Below are 19,011 nucleotides of genomic sequence, written 5' to 3'. Positions count from 1 at the left end.
TAGCCAGCAAATTGTTCATTAATATCGCCTTGTGTCACAGACACTATAAACCACTCAAATGACACAAACCTTTTATTGTCTCTATTACCATTTCTTCTTTTCTCCTCTTCACTATTCTACTTACCCTACCCTTTTGCTCAGAGATGTCCTGGGTTTTTTCTGTTTCTTCTCCTCATCGACAGTTCAGCCTTTTATTCAGACTTTGGGATTTCACTGTCCATCTGTCATGACCAATTTTTCTATGTATGTGCTTTCTTGGCAGGAAGCAATTAAGAAATATAACCCTCAGAAAAGCCAAGTACTGTAGGAGTATAAGTGCTCTAGTGTGCTAGGGGGATTTATGTTCCCTCTAAAGCTATTCCAGTCCTTCTAATACAACCTGGAGAGCTGCAGCCACTGCGATCCAAAAGATGGAAGAGCTCAAGCAGCAGAACACATGCAACTCTTGCAGCCATGCTGGAAGATGAGCAACAGGAGAGCAAAAGAAGTTAAAAATGGACATCACCTTCTCTTAAAACGTTAACTTTTGCCTTCTGCTGCTTCTTGAAGAAGGCAGTTGAGAAGTATGACAGAATCTTTTCCTGTGTTGTCTTGACCATACACCAAGGTCTGACAGGGGGAAATCACGGACAGGTTTAGAGCCGGTTGGAATGCAGCTGCCTTTGCAAAATGTTAAGACTGTGATTTCTATGGGAGTTAAACATGGACAAAATTGAAAAAAATCCAGAAATCATAATTTCTTTCTCTTAAAAGCAGTCAAAAATGGAACTGCTATTTTAATAAAGAGCTCAGAAAACAGAGGTATTAGTGGTGCATCACTTCCATAAGGCATAATCTATATATCCTGCATACTCATGTGTGAGCAAGCAAAATGGGGTACTTCATGGGTTTTCTAACTACTGGTTCTTCTCTCTGCAGCTTTTCTTCCACAATTTCTGGTCAAATTTACTGTCTTTCTCCATATAAATTAGAATAATTTTCGAGCAAAGAACTCTGCAGCAAGAACTGTTTCAATGGTGCAAAAAAGTTCTTGAAGAACGTAGTGTTTTTAGTCTTCCGTCACGCACATCATTTACATGGAGGTAATATTGCTTTATTACTGAACACTATTTCTGAATTTGTTTTCCTCAACACGAACACTACCGTACTCATTTAAAAGCAGCAGTAAAATATAACAAAACATGACTGAAGGCGAAATAAAAGTCCCCAATTTTCCATGCAGTAGCCACACTAATTTCTGCTATTTCACCCTCTCCTTAGACACGCCACACTTGGGCACCAGCCACTACAAACAGTTCCAGGCAGCCTGAAGGACCAGCGATCCCCACAGCGCTTTGAAATTCACTGTAACCTGACCACATCACATAACGGACTCAAATGACCAGAGACGGTTTCGAAAGCCACTAAATGATTATCTGACCCCTCGTGAACCCTTAATAAAATACTTGGCTGTAGGGGCAGACAAACAACAACTAACATTTATCCAAGCTACAATTCCCACCGAGAGCATACCGGTTGTGTCCAGCTACCGGAGCTACAGCTCCTTCACCTCAGAGCTGGATTCCCTCTCAGTCTGGAGCAGCTGAAGGTGCATCTTTATTAGCAACGTTCTGGAACACGGCAACTGAAGTCAGCCTCAGTAAAACGTAGCATCAGGCTTTTGTTTAAGAATCCCACGCTGGAGCTCCAGCAGGACTTTGAAAATCCTGCTCCTCCTAAACGATGTGTGAGTGTGCTATAAATTGCCAGGGATGAAAGGGAGCAGAAGGCACAGTAAGCACCTTCCCCAAGCGTGCAGTTATATTACATTAGGAGCCATCAACATGTTTATCTTGGACCGTGATGCAGTAGGGTAGGTATGTGGCTGATGGAAGAACTGTAAACTGAGGTTAAACAAAAGAGAACAGTGACAAAGAAAAAAAGAGTCATGAAAGTATCAGGAGGCAGAGAAATGCGATAGCAGCAACGGAATCAGGGAAAGCACGCTGACATTTATTCAGGAGAAGTTTTCCAACGGTCCTAAGCACGCTCCTTCAACTGTCTGACCCCATTAGCACTGATGGGCAGGAAGGCATTAGACCTGGCAAGATTTGATGTCATGTTTTTGCTTTAATGATTTTCCTAATGTTAAGGAAAAAAAAAGAAAACATTGTAAGAATTCTAAATGCCAAGTTTATCTGACACAAGAATGCATTAACCTGTTATTTATTAGGACACTGAGGGGGAACGTGGCTTTGCACTGACCAGAGAGGAGCAGAAAACTACCTTACGTTGAGGCCACTGAAATGCTGATTAGCGGACGGTTAACTAGTCTCCATTTCTTTAAATGAATGATGCTTTACACCAATACATGCTCAACCACTTCGTGTCTTGCCGAGATAAAGAACCTCGAGACCTGCCAAACTTTAAAGGTTAGAAATAACACATTGGTTCGTGACAGAAAGGACAGCCAAAATCACGTTGACTTACTGGTCTTTCCACTGCCAGTTCTGAACCAGACATGCCCGGCCCTCCCTACGAGAAGTCCTTCAGGAGCCCCTGTTTTTAACTGGGATTAGGGTTTGCACACAGGAAGAATGCAGCGTCCTAGTTTATACTTTGGATTGTTCGATGAATTACGCTATTACTAGACTATTCCCAGAAGTGACCTTTTGTAGAGTTCAGAAGCTGATACAAAAAACCCACAAGCCCCAAGCAATCTATATTCTGACCCTAGCTCATACCTTACAATGGGAAACCAAAACTGTATGATTTTAACTTTTTCCTTTGGTCAATGATTTTTTCCCTCTAATATAACTTGTTTCTGATGGAATTTAGGAAGTTATAAAAATTCAACTTAGAATAATGTGAATTTTTGTTTAATTAATTCTTCAAGAAAAGGACAGTTACCAGTTCATGTAGATGGGTAATTGGTGGGTAATTATTCATTTAAATTTCAGTCAGTAAAAAAAACAGCGGGGTAACTGGCAATATAATATCTCAGGGTGAAAAATAAACATGGGAAAAAAACATTGAAAAGCTTGTGCACGTTTTTTTAGAATCAGCTACCGATCTATTGTGTTTGCATCCTGCAATCCTGCACAATGAGCTGATGTTTATGTATCTCAAATTCGATTACAGCAAAAAGCAGGAAGGCCAGAACTCCAGAAATGTTTGCTGCAAGTGTTTGGTCAGGAACGCTAATCCCCGTAAAACCCGGGAACGTAACAAAAGGCAAGAGCGAGCCCTCTCCAGCTCCCAGCTCCCAGCACCCCCGGGAAGGAGCCTGCCCTTGCTGTGGGAGGGAAGGCAACAAGGAAAACACACACGTCAGCTCCGTGGAGAATGGAGCTGGCGCTGCGAACTGACCACTCCAAATGCTTTTCTCCCTCCTCTTCCCGCATCTGTTTTGGCTGGCGTCCGGCACCAGAGACCCAAGTGATGTCACCTGCCCCGGCCAGCACTGCTGGAACCGCTGCAAAGCCGGGCAGTCAGTTAATTGTACCAAATTCACAGCATTTACAAGTCTATACAGGCAGAACCAGCACACTCTCTACAGAAAGCTTTCTCTACCCTGCTTGTCTTGTTTCTCCTCAGTTAACAGAAAACTAAGTATCAAAGACCCAGCACAATGCAACGCTAATTCCCAAAGATAAACCACCACAAGGTTCACTGTGGGGATGGCAACAGTAAGACACGGGTTTATTTTCAGTTCTCATTAAATATAAAGCAGGTAAGGTTTGCTTTCACTTGAGATGTTTGTGTTACGGCAGAAGTTGCAAGGCCAAAAAGATCCTACAAAAAGGTGACATCAGACAAGCCCAAATCTATGAAGGCCAGTTTGTCACATCTAAGCGGTTACTGGAAGGTTTTCCCGTGCTCGGCCAGTGTATCATTACCCACAAAGCCCACACCTGCAAAGAACAGAGAACTGTATTTTACTTGCTCAGTTAAGATCAGATTTTTTAATACCGTAAATTAAAAACATGTAACAGATCTCAAACAACGGCACCACAAATTAACTCATTTCTGAAAACCCCTTTGGTTTTGGCTTCAAGCACCAAATTGCAGCTGCTTTTTTTGCACTTCATGAAACTTTCAGAAGTTGCGAGTATAGAGGCTCACTTCAAAGAAATGCTTAATCACTCAAGGATGGAAACATATTTCATTATGAAATTTTCATGCCCAGAATCGACTCACAAAAGCATATTTAGGCCCTGGATTACATCCAAACTGATAATTAATTATGCTTTAAACTACTTCTATTATAATTCCTAATATACCTCACTTTACTTGTTCTGTTTTAGTGCTGTACGTGTGACTGCACACAGCTGACTGGAGAGCAAAGAGGGCAGCAACGTCAGAAACAAGGAGAGAGACTGACTATTCAGTGGACATACGGTAAGAGATGAAAGTAATCACAGAGCTGGTGTCAGATGTTTGCTGAAATTCAGAGTCAGAAGATTAGTCTCTTAAAATGTCTGTCTTTGAGGTGCTTACTGAACCATAATGCCGTTCATCCTGCAGCCAGGAGAAAATCTTCCAACGTATTTCTGAATGTAAATGAATAAAACAAGCAAAGATTAAGTACATTAATATCTCACTGTCAAAGAAACAGCAAAGTTTGCCTTTCAAAGGTGTATCAGCCTGAGTAACGCCAGGAAAACGCAGACAGATTTGCATGTCTCCTTGAAAACAGCTTTTCTTCCCCGATGGTTGCCATGCAAATAGAAGCAACCTTGTATTCCGAGTACAGATTGTCCTTTTAGATGAACAACCGTCTTCAGCACATTCCCCTCAGTCGGTAGCATTCAGTTACTGAATCTTTCCCACAGAGAAGTATGCTCAGAGAAAGCTCAATTTACAGTTCAGAGTGGTGTTGGTTTTTTTCTTTTTTTTCCCCAGAACTGAACAAGAACACTTTAGAGCAGGAGACAAAGCAGACCATCTGCAGTACATTGCCAATACGTGAACAAATCAGTATCATTTTTTACTTTAAAATACGTGAGAATTTAAAATTCTTCCAGTGACTCAAAGATTGATAATCACAGAAGCTGGCAGACATAGTCCTGAGGACTGGAAGGCCTGCCACCACTTTTGAAGACGTTAGACGTTTCTGCACGCTCACCTGTCAGCAGAGAACAGACTGAAATACACAGCAAAGGGAGCCCCACGGAGCTGTTGCTGAGCAGGTACAGTCTGCAGCGTAGGTGTGTTGACTGGCAAGCTCTCCGAGGGGCAACCAGACAGTACTGTGCTTTGAAGGTGTATTGTTGCAGCAAAGCTCGTATCTGTCCCAAATTGTCCATCTCCCCTCGTCCTGTTCAAAAGGGTTCGTTGTTTGCTGCTCCGCCTCGAGCAGGACTTGGGCTGGAACTGCTGCACTGCCATTACGGTTTGGGGTCTGTCCCATACTCTAGCAGATCCCTGTTTACACGTAGAGTAACATCTAAGCGTGGACCGTACCTATAGTGAAAATGACCTCTGAGTAGCCAGGATGAGCAGCCTCCGTTTACCTCAGAAGAGCTATTAAGCTGAAGCCTTTGGAATTACTGAGGCTAAACGCAAGAACAGAGCAGTAAAAGGAAGTTGGTGAGCGCAGCTTCAATCACACTGAAGTCAGTGCCAGAATTCCTATCAACTTCACGTGGTCAGGACTGAGCCACATACCTGCAGCTCGTGCAAACCAGCCCAAACCTTATATTGCTGCCTGAATCTTCAACCCGTGTGCGTGACAAACCTGGGTGAGCTGGGCCTCCCACAAGATCAGGCACAGACACCTTTGCTATCTGCAGTTTACAGTGGTTACGATTAGTTCTTTACAGGAAGCAACTCCTACCGCTCTTTTTCCCCCAGCTAGTTTCTCGTTTATATTTGGTGGGTTTTATCTCAGCCTGCAGGAACAGGAGCCCGTTCCTCTGACTCACTCCGCAGCACAGAGCGCTCCGGCATCAGGAAGGACCTTTCGCAAGACTGGAAGTGAATCGGGAAAGCTGATAATGTCACAAGTCCTGTAAACTATATAAATAAACAAAATCTTTCAGAGTTACTCCGCGGCTTGGTTAGCGTGCCTTGTAGAGTCGCTCTTGCAATCCTATACCTTAAAAGGTCAAATATTAAGGAGACCCCTCACGAACGTGTCCAGGGCCAGGAACCCACATTATGGATTACTGACCTCTGAAAAGCTGAATGCGAGTAAACACACGGCTACACACTGCGAGCTGCACCCCCAGACAGCCCGCACTCCTCTCCCAACAAGTAGAGTTCACTGTGTTTATAATAATTCAGTGTGCTGGCAAGCACCGTCTGATAGAGTTTCTAAAAATAATGGAGTGTTAGCAATCCAGCAACTCCAGCAGCCTCCACTGTCGAACCCCTGAGGGAGAGCACGAGGCTCCGTGTGTGTGTGCTGGAGGAGATTCTGCTCAACTGTTCAACAATAAATTTTAGTTCCACTTTCATGGGAGTTGAAGCAAATAAGTGTCTTGTGGTAATATGATTCTGTGACTATAAAACCAGGCTTGGAGCAGGTGCCCAACACCTAAAGGGGTAGCATATTTGTAACTTAAAGTCTTTACTGCAATAGAGTACTAAAAGAGAAATGTATTACTGCTAGAAATTAGAGGAGTTTTTCACTATCCAGGATGATACATGCAAGATGTAATGGATATAATTCTTAGCCTTTTATTAACAATGCTTTAAATTTTATTTAGCAACATAAATATTTTAAATAATTGTGATTTAACATAATCTCTTAAATAATATTGCTAATTCCCACACCCTGATACGCTGTGGTTTTTAGTTACAGAATGTGGAGAGGAAATAATTTTAAAAGCAGAAAACTTTCCCCCCTCCCCAACAAAACAAACCATGAACTGTTTTAAACACTCACTTGAGGTAAAACTTAGTAGGATTAAGAATATAAGACTTCAAGTAACTGAGAAAGCGGCAGCCAGGGCACAGAAATTTCTATCTGAATCTCTCTGTTACTGAAGATAGAAAATCCACCTTATAACAAAGTTCATATTCTCTTGTTCTTTTCTAGACACACAAAGCCAGCCTGGAAACGCCGGTCACGCGGGAGGGCGTCCTTGTCAGCCTGGGCTGAAACGGAGCACGGAGCTTCCTACCAAAGCACTCGACAGCTCCGGATTCACACCACAGTGCACAGCGCAGTCTGGATTTTACTCGCACAACTTATCAGAAACAAACGTTTCTTTTGACTTTCCCTTCCAACACAGCGTGCCCTCCTCGTCCCCAAAGCCCGAGGAGGCAGCACGTGGCAGCCCTGGGAACCGAATGGTATGTTGGTCATGACAGTGCCTGGGCCTTCACCTCTACGATTAGCTTTTCCCACACAGTAATGTATTTTACAATGAGATTTAGTCTGGAAACTAAGTAAACGGGACAGACTTGGATTTAGAATCGCTTTTGGAACTAGAACAGTCATAAAACATGCACATTCCTAAATTCTTCATTACTTGACAGCTTTTCTCAAATAGGAAACCAGCTGAATAGTACAAAAAGCAATCAAGACTCCCTATCTGGTTTATTATCTGTAATTTTCTGTGGCTAGATCTACACCAAAGCTGCTCTGGCTGCCACCTTCAGTGCTAAGGCTGTGTCAGCATTTCCATTATAAATTGAGGGCCGTATAAACTCAGCCCTAAAGAGATCACTGCGTGCTGAAACGCCGCATACAATTTTTCCATGCAGGAGCAAATAGTTTATTACTGCTATTAAAAAAAGTGATGTTATTTCCAGCTCTTCTGCTGGTTTCTTCACAGAGAAATACCAAAAGATACAGCTTTCAGGGAGGAAAAGAAAAACACCCAACAATGAAGTCTAATAAAGCTCAGAATCATTTCCCAGGGAGCTCAGAGAACGTGTAGGGACGGGGTGAAGACAGCACTGCCAGTTCTCAACCCAAAACCTGACTAAAAATTACGCATGGATTTCTTAATTCTGCAAGCTAATTTACACTACTTGCAATGTGCTGTTTGTCCTCCACTCACATAAGGGGAAGGGGAAAAGGGGACAGGGAAAAAAGGAGAAAAGAAAAAAATCAGCCTGCTCCTTGGTACTTCCCTTCTTGTAAAACGAGCTTCTGCTCTGCACGTGTTGGAAGATGACAGCCTGCCCCTTCCAGGGCAGGAAGATCTTTATAGAACAGATGTGCAAGCTGATGGAAAGGCTAATTAAGGGGTCCAGCTGATTTCTGGAGGGGAAAAATAAAGGGGGGGGGAGGGAGTTACACATGAAGGAAAGGCCCGGAGTGGGCTGTAAGCTACGGCAGATCCCTGAGCGGAAAAGGAGGAGCAGAATGGTGATCTCCAGGCACAGCCCACCATGGTCAGGGAGATGCCTTTCCTTCAGGACAGCCTAGAGGTGGGTTTGTTGAGGAGAGAGGAGGGAAGGAGACCTGATTCTGTCCTTGCCAGAAAACCAGAAAAGGCTTGAGGGGTGGAATTCATCACCTGTACCTGCAGATGTCAACAAAGCCCTCACCGGCACAGCGCAGAGCTTTCCAGCCAGCCTTCTGCCCTCCTTGTGCAGCGGGAGGAGACGGGCGATTCACAGCGCTGTTCACTGGAGCTATTTTAAACATCCAGCTAAGGGCACCGTGAATTATGTTCTAGAAATGCCTATTAGAGCCCAGACAGCAAGCCCTGCAGCAGGTCTCCAAACTTAGACGTGTGCAATATGGAAGATGAAATCGTTGTGCAGCTTTAGCCCCGTGGAGCAGCACTTTAAAGGCGCTGAACACTTCCCACCCCGTTTGTCTACCAGTGCCCGTGCGCAGGTGCGCTGCACCGGTTCAGCTGTCCTGGAAGAGACTTGGGAAGAAACACTTGCTTCCAGCTTCGCTTTTGCCTCTTTTAGAAGTCCTCTAAATTTTTAAGAATATGCCCCTAGCAAATAAACCGTTAACAAGGTGATTTTTGCTGGTTTGTACCGCGCTCAGTAATCGCTCTGCAACGGACGGTGCAGAAAGAGCTCAGCGTGGCTCAGCCGTGAGCGTCGCGCCCCGAGCTGGGCAGTGTGAACGCAGCCCGTTTAACCTTCGCCGCGGGCAATGCCACTACCCCTGCGGGGATGGGGGGACAGACCCAAGGGAAGGCTCTAACGCCAAGCACGTTTTCACTCTGCATGTTCGATCTCAATGGAGTGACTCCTGGTTCTAAGATACCTCACCATCCACACGGAAACAGGATAGGCAGATAAAGTTATATATAAGTTCCTTAGGAACGGGACTTGTCCCATTTTTGTCTATTTATTCTTTGGAGTTCTTGGACATTTAGACTTGGTTCAGAAATTATAAGAGAAGCAATTAAACCTCTTTTCCCATTCAAAAGCACCACCATTTCCCATACCAACTCAAGCCCTAAAAAGTATCAGCGTGGGGGCTTGTTAAAGATGATGAATGATGTTAAATTAAGTGCTGAACAGTGTGTCAGTGACAGGCTGGTGAATGACCACAGGGGCGGGCAAGAGCAGCAACGTTGAAAGAGAAAATTAAGATTGATCTTGTGTAAGGAAGGTCTATGGAAGGGTTGAATTCTTTAGATGTGCATTTCTAATCCTAGACAGAGCAGAAATGTGCATCTTTTATATACGTGATTTAGCATTAGATACTATTTTAGTAACACTGCTGAACACTAGAAAATTTTCATCAGCTATTGCTCTAAATCAATCAGCAATCTCACTGACCTGCTTTCTCTTAGGTCAAACCCACAAATAAAAAATCCCCAGGATGATTAAACAGACTTGACTCATAGCTCTCCTAACGGGATATAAAGAGGATGTTCAAGGTTTTAAACTTGCCTAGCAGCAGCAGTTTTCTGCGTGGATTCCTATCCTTCGCCAAGTTTTGCCGTCGTAGAAATCTACTGCAAATCCCAGGAAGTCCCTAAGGGGAGAAGGGGTTACCAGCAACCTTTTTACGCTGAAGAGGTATCACTGAAGCTAAGAAGGATGGCAAGTGGAATGAAAGAACCAAGAGGAGCATTCATCGCCTCTAGAAAAACTAAACTGTCAAAATCCATTGTGCTATATGTCATAATACAGAAAAAAAAGTTATTATACGATTCTGAATGAGAAGTTAAGATTTTTCCTCATCTGCATTGCAGTCATGTAACTGTCAGTTGCTAAATACCAATTTTGTAGAAGGGTTCCAGCAAACAACTCCGCCTTTCCCCTGCACAGCTTCATTAACAGCAGTTGGCTCTGCTCTAGGTGATAAAGACTATTCCTGACCAAAGCTCACCACTGACACACCTGAAATCCACTGCATGAATGACTGCCCGAGGTCTCCCATGAAAGCATTTCCATTAAAACAAAGGAACTGGTATCCCCTGCCCCACCACAATCCAGGGTATCAACAGAAGCCTGAAGGTTTGAAGGACCTACCTACGACAAAGGGCAGAGCAAGGCAGGGAAGTGGATGTTACAGCCCTGGGGAGGCAGCAGCCGAGGAGCAGCAGTTCCAGCTCCTCGAGTCCATCGAGTTCCACGCTCTTCAGAGGCATTTTTTAACCCCTTCCCACAGAGTCCGTATGAAAGCCATCACGTGCATTGCACGTGTTCACCCAGCCCTGCTTCCACTCTCATCTCCAGGAAATTTTGCCAAAGCCAGTGTCTCAGCTAGAGCTGAGGCAATCATCGCTGGTTTGCCACGTGGCACCAGCCTGAGTGAGGCACACGGCTTAGGTGCCCACCCTCAAGGCTGCCGGGCACTGCACCACACCGAACGCTGGCCTTTGGGACCGCTGAACTGCGCTTACCCTGGCTTGCTCTTCTGGTGCACGTGCTCCAATCCCAGCCGACACCTTAGGAGCACAAGTAGATTCTCGGTACTTTCACAACAATACTTATTCTAAAATTATTTCTAAGAAGGGAAAATAAAAGCTGAGTTGTGAGAAATGCCGACTTGTAGAGTCCAGAGCTGCCATTTCTGTTAACTAAATATAATTCAACGCTACTACTACCACAGTTTGTTAGGGCGCTTCGTATTTTTGTCACAACAAAGATGCCTTTGTCAGGTCTCTCAAACAGTTGTCCAATCCATGAGATTTTTGAAGTGTTTCCCACAAATACAGCTATGCACTCATGGTACACACAATGTATTTGTTATACGCCACAGTGTGTACACACGCTTAGCAGCAGCCTATGGCATTACATATAAAATATCACAGGAGTCAAAAGAATTTGTAACAAGGCTTCCAAATAAAGTTTTTCACAATTGGACACAAGCTCGTACTTTACTTAATATTTTATAACGACTTGTAATGAAATACATCCTGCTCGCCCAAACCGCTCCTGCCTGAAACAGAAGATATTTGAAAGGTCATAAACACTTGGTAGCAGCAGGACTGCAGACGCCCGCTTGAATGTTTGCACTCAAGATAAATCAGGCTGTAGCAGCTGCTGCCCACAGCCCCAGGCCCGTGCCCTATATCAATCAAATACACACAAACTTGTTGAACTGGAAGAGTCTAGAACTTTTTTTTTATGCTAATAACCATAAAACACGGCAACTTTTCCCCTCAGCTTAACAGAACACACATTTCAGGCACACCCTTACTTCGCATCACCGGTCCTCCCCACAACCTTCTGTGGGATAGATTAAAAATGACACCTGACCAAGGAATGTTTTATATGGAGGCAAAATAAAGCAAAACTTCACCAAAATGCTTTCACTCCCCACACTTCCCATGGCGTTTTGCCTAGCCAATCACCTCGACCCACAATATTTCTGGGCTTGCTACAAACATGAGAAAACACCACAAAAAAGTTTCAAGTTTCAATTAATTCCTTATTTTTGAAACTTTCTGCACTGAAGAATGCAAGTGCCATTTGGACTGAGCGCCTCTGTGACTGCCATGCTTCATGGCTGACTAAATTGATTTCACATGGTAACTCAAACTACGAGCACACAGGAACACATTTCATAATTCTCCTCTGGAAACACTGAAGTATGTCTTTGGTATGTACCAGTACTACAGCGAAGATCAAAGTGACTTTGGGGGGTAGATCCTTTAGGAAGATGAGGCACCGGGGCACATCTCTGCAGGTCGCACAGATCTGTGAACCTCGGATGCCTTGGTCCTACGTTTGACACACTACAGCTACTTACATAACCGGCTACGGTGGGTCTCCACAAACAGCTATCATTGGAAAGGAACAAGGGATAATAAACAGGAAAGGGAAAAATCAGACAGACTGTTTTTTTCCCATTTCATTTTTAGTTTGAGATTTAGATCCATTTTAGTATGAGAACACTTAGCACACTGTGCTGCATGCGTGAAAGCCAACAAAGAAGAAAATCAGTGAGGTTTCTGCATTCCACATTTTCCTGCTGAAACGTTCCCTGGCTGGCAGGAAAGACCCTGTACCCTGCTTAACAAACTGCCAGCTTGTGGAGGCCGAAACGAAACCTGTACTGGCAAGGGATTTTCTTTTGTATTTTCCTTTTTTAAAACAAAAGCTTAGGGACACTGGGATTTTCTGCTGACGACACCTACCGAAGAGCTAAAAACAAGGCTCTGCCGGAGTAACTTGGAGACTCTTCGCTTTTTCACAGGAAAGCTGCAGAGTCATCATATGGCCTCGCTGCGGCGAGCAGCTGTCTTTGTGCTACACTCACCGAGCGAAAGCCCCGAGGAACGAGAACACACGAGCCACGAAGAGCAAAATCTCCTCTAGTGAATCTGTTTTCACAGCTGGAGACAGAGCGCTTACTGTTCTATACACAGCGTCACCCAGCTCGGGAACTCAAGTGGGCAGTGTTAAATTGCACAGGACAGCAATTTAAGCAAATGACTAATCTAAACCCTTCAGTTTCATTCCTACTCCAGCTTCTTAAAAAGTGGCTTAAAAAAGATAAAACATCAATCCTCTCCCATTGTAGCAAAGAAAAACCAGAAGATTAATTTTGTCATCTTAAAGCAAAACCAAGGCAAATACAAACAACAAGAGAGTTTACTGAGCTGTGCCAAGCCACTCGTACAGTGGTTTGATCAGGACTTGTGGCGCACAAAAAACAGGACAAAAACATTACTATAAGAAAGAATGTTTTTCCCTAACTTCTTGGTACCGTATCTAATCAATATCTTGACTGGAATTATCATAAAATTTCTATAGTCTTAGCTACTACTGCATTAAAATACATATTTTAAAATCGTGCAGAGGTACACACGTGTGTACATTATACTTAGAAGCTGTCAAAGTATTTGTTTTTAAGAAGAGTGCACGAAGAGTTCTTCATGCAGCAAGGTCTCAGCCAAACAAATTAACACAAACACTTAATTTTCCATTTGAATGTTTTGATTTTTAAAAATCTTTCCAGCTGATGTAACACTGAATTAAGAAACATGTGACATTAGGATCTCAAAATATTACACTGGATGTAATCATAACTGAGAGCAAAGTTGCATTAGATTAAAAAGAGATGATTCGTGCCTTGCTCCAGAGAAATGCAGAACATTCTAGCACTAACAGTGGAAGTGCTCCAGTTGCCTCCAGTCTAGCAGCCTCTGTATGGCAATTCTGTATTACACCGGCATAGCACACTCAGCATCATACTTACTGTGGTGCTGGCTGTCGTAGGGCCAGGGGTGCCACGACCCTCTTTACCAGCAGCCTGATTTTGTTCCTCAGGACCACGGGTGACAAGAATTCTGAAGTGCTGCTGTCTCGTGTTTTGATCTGGTCGGATTTTAAACAAGCATCCCTGCCCTTGAGGAATCCGCTCTACCGAATTGCTTCTAGGTATTTCTGACCCGTTCCTGCCGTTTCCACGCGGTTCTGAACTCAGTCCGTCATCTGCGGGGCTGGTTTCTTCTGCTGGCGGCTGGACAGGGTAGGAAGTGCTCCTCTCTAGCCGTATCCGAGGATACCTGACCAGTCTGTCCCCTTTTGTTCCAGTGAAACCAAAGCTGTACTCTCCTCCTGCACCTGTACCGCTTGCCTGCGGCTGCTGTAACTGGAGAACAAAGAACTTTTTCCCTGAATTTGCTGACATATCTGGCACATGTTGCAAGGACCAGCGCCGGGGTTCAGGGGTGGGAGCATTATTCTGAGCCTCAGCACCAAAGGGTAGTAGGGTAACCTGAGGCACGTCTGCACTTGAAGCCCGATGCTGAATTCTCACGCCACTTATGTTTAAACCTGAAGCTGCTTCATTCGCCTCATCTTCTCGGGTAGCTGACGAAGCATCCTCGCTCTGGTTATTAGAAGGAACAGCACAAAATATTCTACGATTACAGCAAATAGTTCCATTAATCTGCTGCCCTAATTCTTCCGTCGGCCTGGGTGGAGGATCTTCAGGAGCCGCCTCTGGGCTGCTCGGAGAAGAACGACGGTTTTCAAGAGGGGGTGCGTGATCCTCCCCGAAGTCTGGGCATTTACAGGGGAGCGTCTCCTCAGGAGACTCCAGGGCCGCGCACTCGTCGGCGCAGCCGTTCGCAGCTTTGCGCTGGAGAGAGATCTGCATCGACGAGCTTCTCGTCGGACGCACGTCGATACTGTTCAGCAGCTGGGGAATAAACATGGATGTACTCCTTTTCAAGGAGCCCACTTCTTGCAAATCGCCGCCGCTGCCGTAGTCTGCTCGGTGTCGGGAGAAAGCGTGAGGACCGCTTCTTCTTGGCAAAGTGTGGAATGCCATGAAAAAGTCATCTTCTCTCTCGCGGTCGAGGATCTCCGATTCGGGGGCCGTGTTGCTTCGCCCAGAGCCAAAATGAAACCGCAGCCGATGGGCCATGGTTTTACAGAGAGAAGAAAAGGAGAGGGAGAACAGCAACAATTCAGGCACTGCCAGAAGTTAAAAACCAAAGACATAAACTCCACGAAAAAGTGTCCCATCTGCCAAACTGTTAGCAGTGCAGCCCTGATAGCGACAGATAGCAGAAATAGCCCAAGTGGCAAGCGGCATTCCAGGCATGATTGGGTAAGAGCAATCAGCGCTCCTACACACCGTGACATAGGGTAGGATGGTGGCAGTCACGTGGCCTGGCTCCCCCTCTCCCGTGTAAGCTGGTGGGGGGTTTGTTTTTTTTCTTTTTTTTTTTTTTAATGCCAGCAAGAGCCTGAAACAGCACCTTCACAGCTGCTCCTTTTCCATCAGAGAGGAGCAGCCCCAGCGGGAGAGCTCTCACAGCTGACTAGGGCAGCGAGCACACTCGGCACTGCTATAAATCTAAACCACAGCATGTTCACAAGGCACACTTGTATAAAGCACACGCTCAAAAACTTAACTACAACAAACACACTCGATTCAGCGTTAAAAGTTTAAGTCAACTCCACGTGCAAATGAGAAAAATTATTTCAAGCTTAACATTTTGGTGTTACAGCATTAGGCTATCATGGCAGAACACGAATAAATATAGCACGGTTACGCTTTCAATTTTAACTGTGCTCACAACATGATTAAGCAACAAGCTTCTTGCCTCTAAAAAGCCACAACTTTTACACCGTCCCCACGAACGCACCATAACCTACACTACCCTGCGCAGTCCCTTCTAATAATTAACAATTACAACAAACAAAGCACTCGTACATATGGCAAAGATTTCTCACGCAATAAGAACAGCAGAAACGTGCGAGATGGCAGGAGATAAAGTTTCTTTTTCAGTTTTACCAGGCAGTAAAGACGAGTGAAAACCGGAGGCGGGTGTTGCATGTCGTTTTGTACCGATTTGCCTTAAACACCGCACAGAAACTCTGCCCATTGCTGGCCAGCCTCCAGGGAGAAAGTTAGCAATATTACCGCGAGTGCCAGCACGGAATGCAGCTACGCTCTCCGAGAGCCAAAAGAGCTCAGAAGACGAACAGACAGAGAGGACACACCAAAACGTGAAACAAACACCCTAAATCAGCGCTGTTACAACGCAGCAGCTCAGTGCTCTGAGGATACTCACACTTGAAGTGTGCTCACAATTGCACTTGTTAGCACACACAGGAAAAGAAACCCTGCTTAGCAAGCAGCGTGGCTTCACTGCAACACACGGACATTCGTTCCTAGGAGACCTTGAAAGCGTCAGTTTTGTCAACAGCTCCCAAAATCTGTAGGTGGGGGGTCAATACTCCATCTAGACTTCTTCTAGACCTCTGTTTGCAAGCAGCTTGTTTTCAAAAGACAGAAAATGACCAACCACAAGAGAAATGGAAGCTTAAAACTACATAACTGCCAAGAGACAGCACAATCCTTTATTGTTTTACGGGGACTATGAGCCAACAAGAAGACAAACATGAATAGCTTCTACACAGCAACGGCACTGTAGGCTGCCTTGTGGAAGCACAAGTGTTGATATTATTTTATCTTATTTCTCAGATAAGATGTATTATCCAAGGACAGTGTCTCTCTGTGCACCAAAGATGAAGCTTGCATCATATATTCTCTATTTTGATGGGGTGATAGAAAGGAAAGGACGCACTGCAAACACAGAAAGTGCTTTGATAACTTGGGAACATGAAGGAGAAACAAAGTTCTTGCAATAAAAACCATGCAAGTATTGACAATACGTATTTCAGAGTAAAGTCAAAATAATCAGGTCAAGGTCTCCTCGTTCTGTGAACATAACCTGATGGAAATCTGCTACTCTCAAACCCCCAGTGTACTTGCTTGGTCAACAGGTCCGGATACCTTCTGACAGGCAAGCAACAGCTCCCAAAGCACAGGCTGCTGCCCTTGCAAGGAGGTGATGAGCCCACGGGCAGACTGTCTACAGAAGCAGGATCCCCGGCAGAACAAACAGAAGATGGCTCACAACAAAGCAGTACTGAAACTGCCACTGAAACTGTGTACAGAAACTTGAAAATCTCAGGCAATCTCTCTGAAATGAGTACACCACAACCGTCATTTCTCAGCTGTCACCATCACCCACGGACATCCCCATGCATGCCACCGTGCTCTGCAGGCCAGAGCGAAGCCTCTTCCACGAGTTCTGCTTCGTCCCCCCAACACAACCATACTGCCACTATCCCCCCACACACGGGCGCCACGCAGCAATGCCAGCGCAGCCCTGAGCCCAGGCTGACACACTCTGCCTCGCAGTGATGGGCACAGGATTTCTGCTCAGCGTTGTGTCAGCTGGCAATGGAAGAGGACCTTAAACTGGGAAGAACTGGCCTATGATCCCCCTCAAGTTCAAAAGGTACAGTACGGTTCTAACAGTGCAAGTGGTCATTATGATCGTTATATGTCGATAAATACGCTCACAGTCAGCCCACTCTAAATACACAGATTTCCTTCCTCTTAAAGGAGGATATACTCATTTGGCTCCAAGTCCTTTTTTCCCCCTCAGAAGATTACAGCTCGTCTATTTTTCTTTGCTCTACATTTAATAAGACGACAGAGGAAAAGCATATATTTTTAAGACAGATGTTTCCATACTGGTTTTTTTAAACAAAAGGATCTTCACAACACTGATCCTAATCTCCACAAAGCAAACAAGTTTACCAGAGATTGTACTGCACCCAACCAAGAAAACGTAATACCTGATCTCATAAACACAGACGGTGTTACCATTTTCAAAGGACAAACCCCCCCAAAAAGTCATTCACCCAGTATCCACTGCACTGGCATATTTAACCCAGCACATTCACAGTGACAGGGTCACTCATGCCACGTATGGCTGTGTGAAAGCAACTTCTACTTATAACCAAGCAAGAAGCAGTAAGATGTTGGAAGACATCTCTAGAAGAACTGCTGCATCAAGACAAATGAAGTTCAAGACCAAAACCACTAACAATACGCTGGGCATTATGAGGCAGGGAACTGAAAACATAACAGAGCGCATTATTTTGCCATTACCTTAAACCTTCATACACCCACATCTTGAGTACAAGGCGCAGCTTTGGCAACCACACCCCAAAAAAGGATGCAGAAATATCAGAAGGTACAGGAAAGAGACACTAAAATGATCCAAAGATGAAGCAGCTGCTTTGTAAGTGACTAAAAAGGTTGGGACTTTATCAGTTTGCACTAAAGAAGAATATGATGAGGTTTTCATGTCAGAATACTGAGATAAAGAGGACAATTTTGGTCTGACCCAGCAGGGTACTACTTCTGTGTTTAATGCTCTGACTGTTAGACCCAAGACCAGATGCTTTTCATGCTTCTATCTGCATTTCTTAGCACACTTAGTTAACACCACACAAAAATACACCTTTAAGATGTGCTGTATTTTCATCAGCTGTGTTACACGGAGCCTTGTAATTAGTAAGACACAATCAAGACAAGCACTCACCAATCTGTTTTCATCAAACACTTCAAACAGGAGACGATGATTGGTTGGGTTTACCTATGAAAAAATTCAAATAGTGTCACTTTAGGTTCATCAGCTTGATGATAACAATATATGGGTACTGGTTTATACAGTGATTAAATCAGTGCTTTCAGACTGGCACAATCACCCCTATTTCCAACTGTCCATCGCTCACCACTTCTAGCCCATTTATCACACCTGCCTGTGGAAAAGCCAACAGAAGGCTCTCCAGCACTTGAAAACAGCAAATATACCTCCAGAAAATTATTTACGTTGAAGTCAATTTAAACAGAAAGACTGCCAACATTTAAAAGGAAAATCAAACAAACAAACAAACTCTGGCAGGAAGACAAACAGCCACTGTTAAACAAGCAAAAAGTTCTACAGCAGTTTATCCACTTGACACATTCTTTCAGAAGAACTTTGTAAGCCAGGTTACTATGTCCAACTTGTTTAATTAAGAAAATTTAGAAATAATATTCCACACCTGACTGATAATTCTGTGTGGGTGGCGACGGACTTGCCAGTTTTGAGAAAATCAGAGAATTGTGACACACAAAGGCTATGCATTACTTTATATATTCACATTATTGTTTAGGATTAACTAAGAAAACTCATAAACATGCTGGCAAAGGCGCTTGAACTCTTCACTGTTAAATGCTCCCCTAGTGGGGTAATGACTTCCCGGTGAAATTACAGTATTAAAATCCCTCTGCATTTTTACAGGCAGGTAGCTAAAGTTATCCCACAGAGCCACCTCTGT

General features: G+C 44.3%; 1 protein-coding gene across 9 annotated transcripts in view; it reads right to left on the bottom strand.

The window, feature by feature from the left end:
• NEDD4L (NEDD4 like E3 ubiquitin protein ligase) overlaps window positions 1-19,011 on the bottom strand; it is a 122,857-nt gene that overhangs the window by 46,737 nt on the left and 57,109 nt on the right. For 2 of the 9 annotated variants that reach the window (XR_011050226.1, XM_068424355.1), the window contains exons 1-2: window positions 15,559-15,968; window positions 13,568-14,793 (exon numbers count right to left, since the gene is read on the bottom strand). Coding sequence is in view for 8 of the 9 variants with exons in the window: in XM_068424355.1 (XP_068280456.1) it covers window positions 13,568-14,793; window positions 15,559-15,661 (1,329 nt within the window). In the remaining variant the exon portion in view is untranslated. Of the gene's footprint in view, window positions 1-13,567; window positions 14,794-15,538; window positions 15,969-18,230; window positions 18,285-19,011 lie in introns of those variants that run through there. The other 7 variants (XM_068424362.1, XM_068424363.1, XM_068424361.1 and 4 more) reach the window with 6 other exon arrangements.

This window comes from Nyctibius grandis (assembly GCF_013368605.1).
Source record: "Nyctibius grandis isolate bNycGra1 chromosome W unlocalized genomic scaffold, bNycGra1.pri SUPER_W_unloc_2, whole genome shotgun sequence".
Classification (NCBI taxonomy): Eukaryota; Metazoa; Chordata; class Aves; order Nyctibiiformes; family Nyctibiidae; genus Nyctibius; species Nyctibius grandis.
The sequence above is the reverse complement of the archived record's forward strand: the minus strand, read 5'-3'. Positions and strand labels throughout refer to the sequence as shown.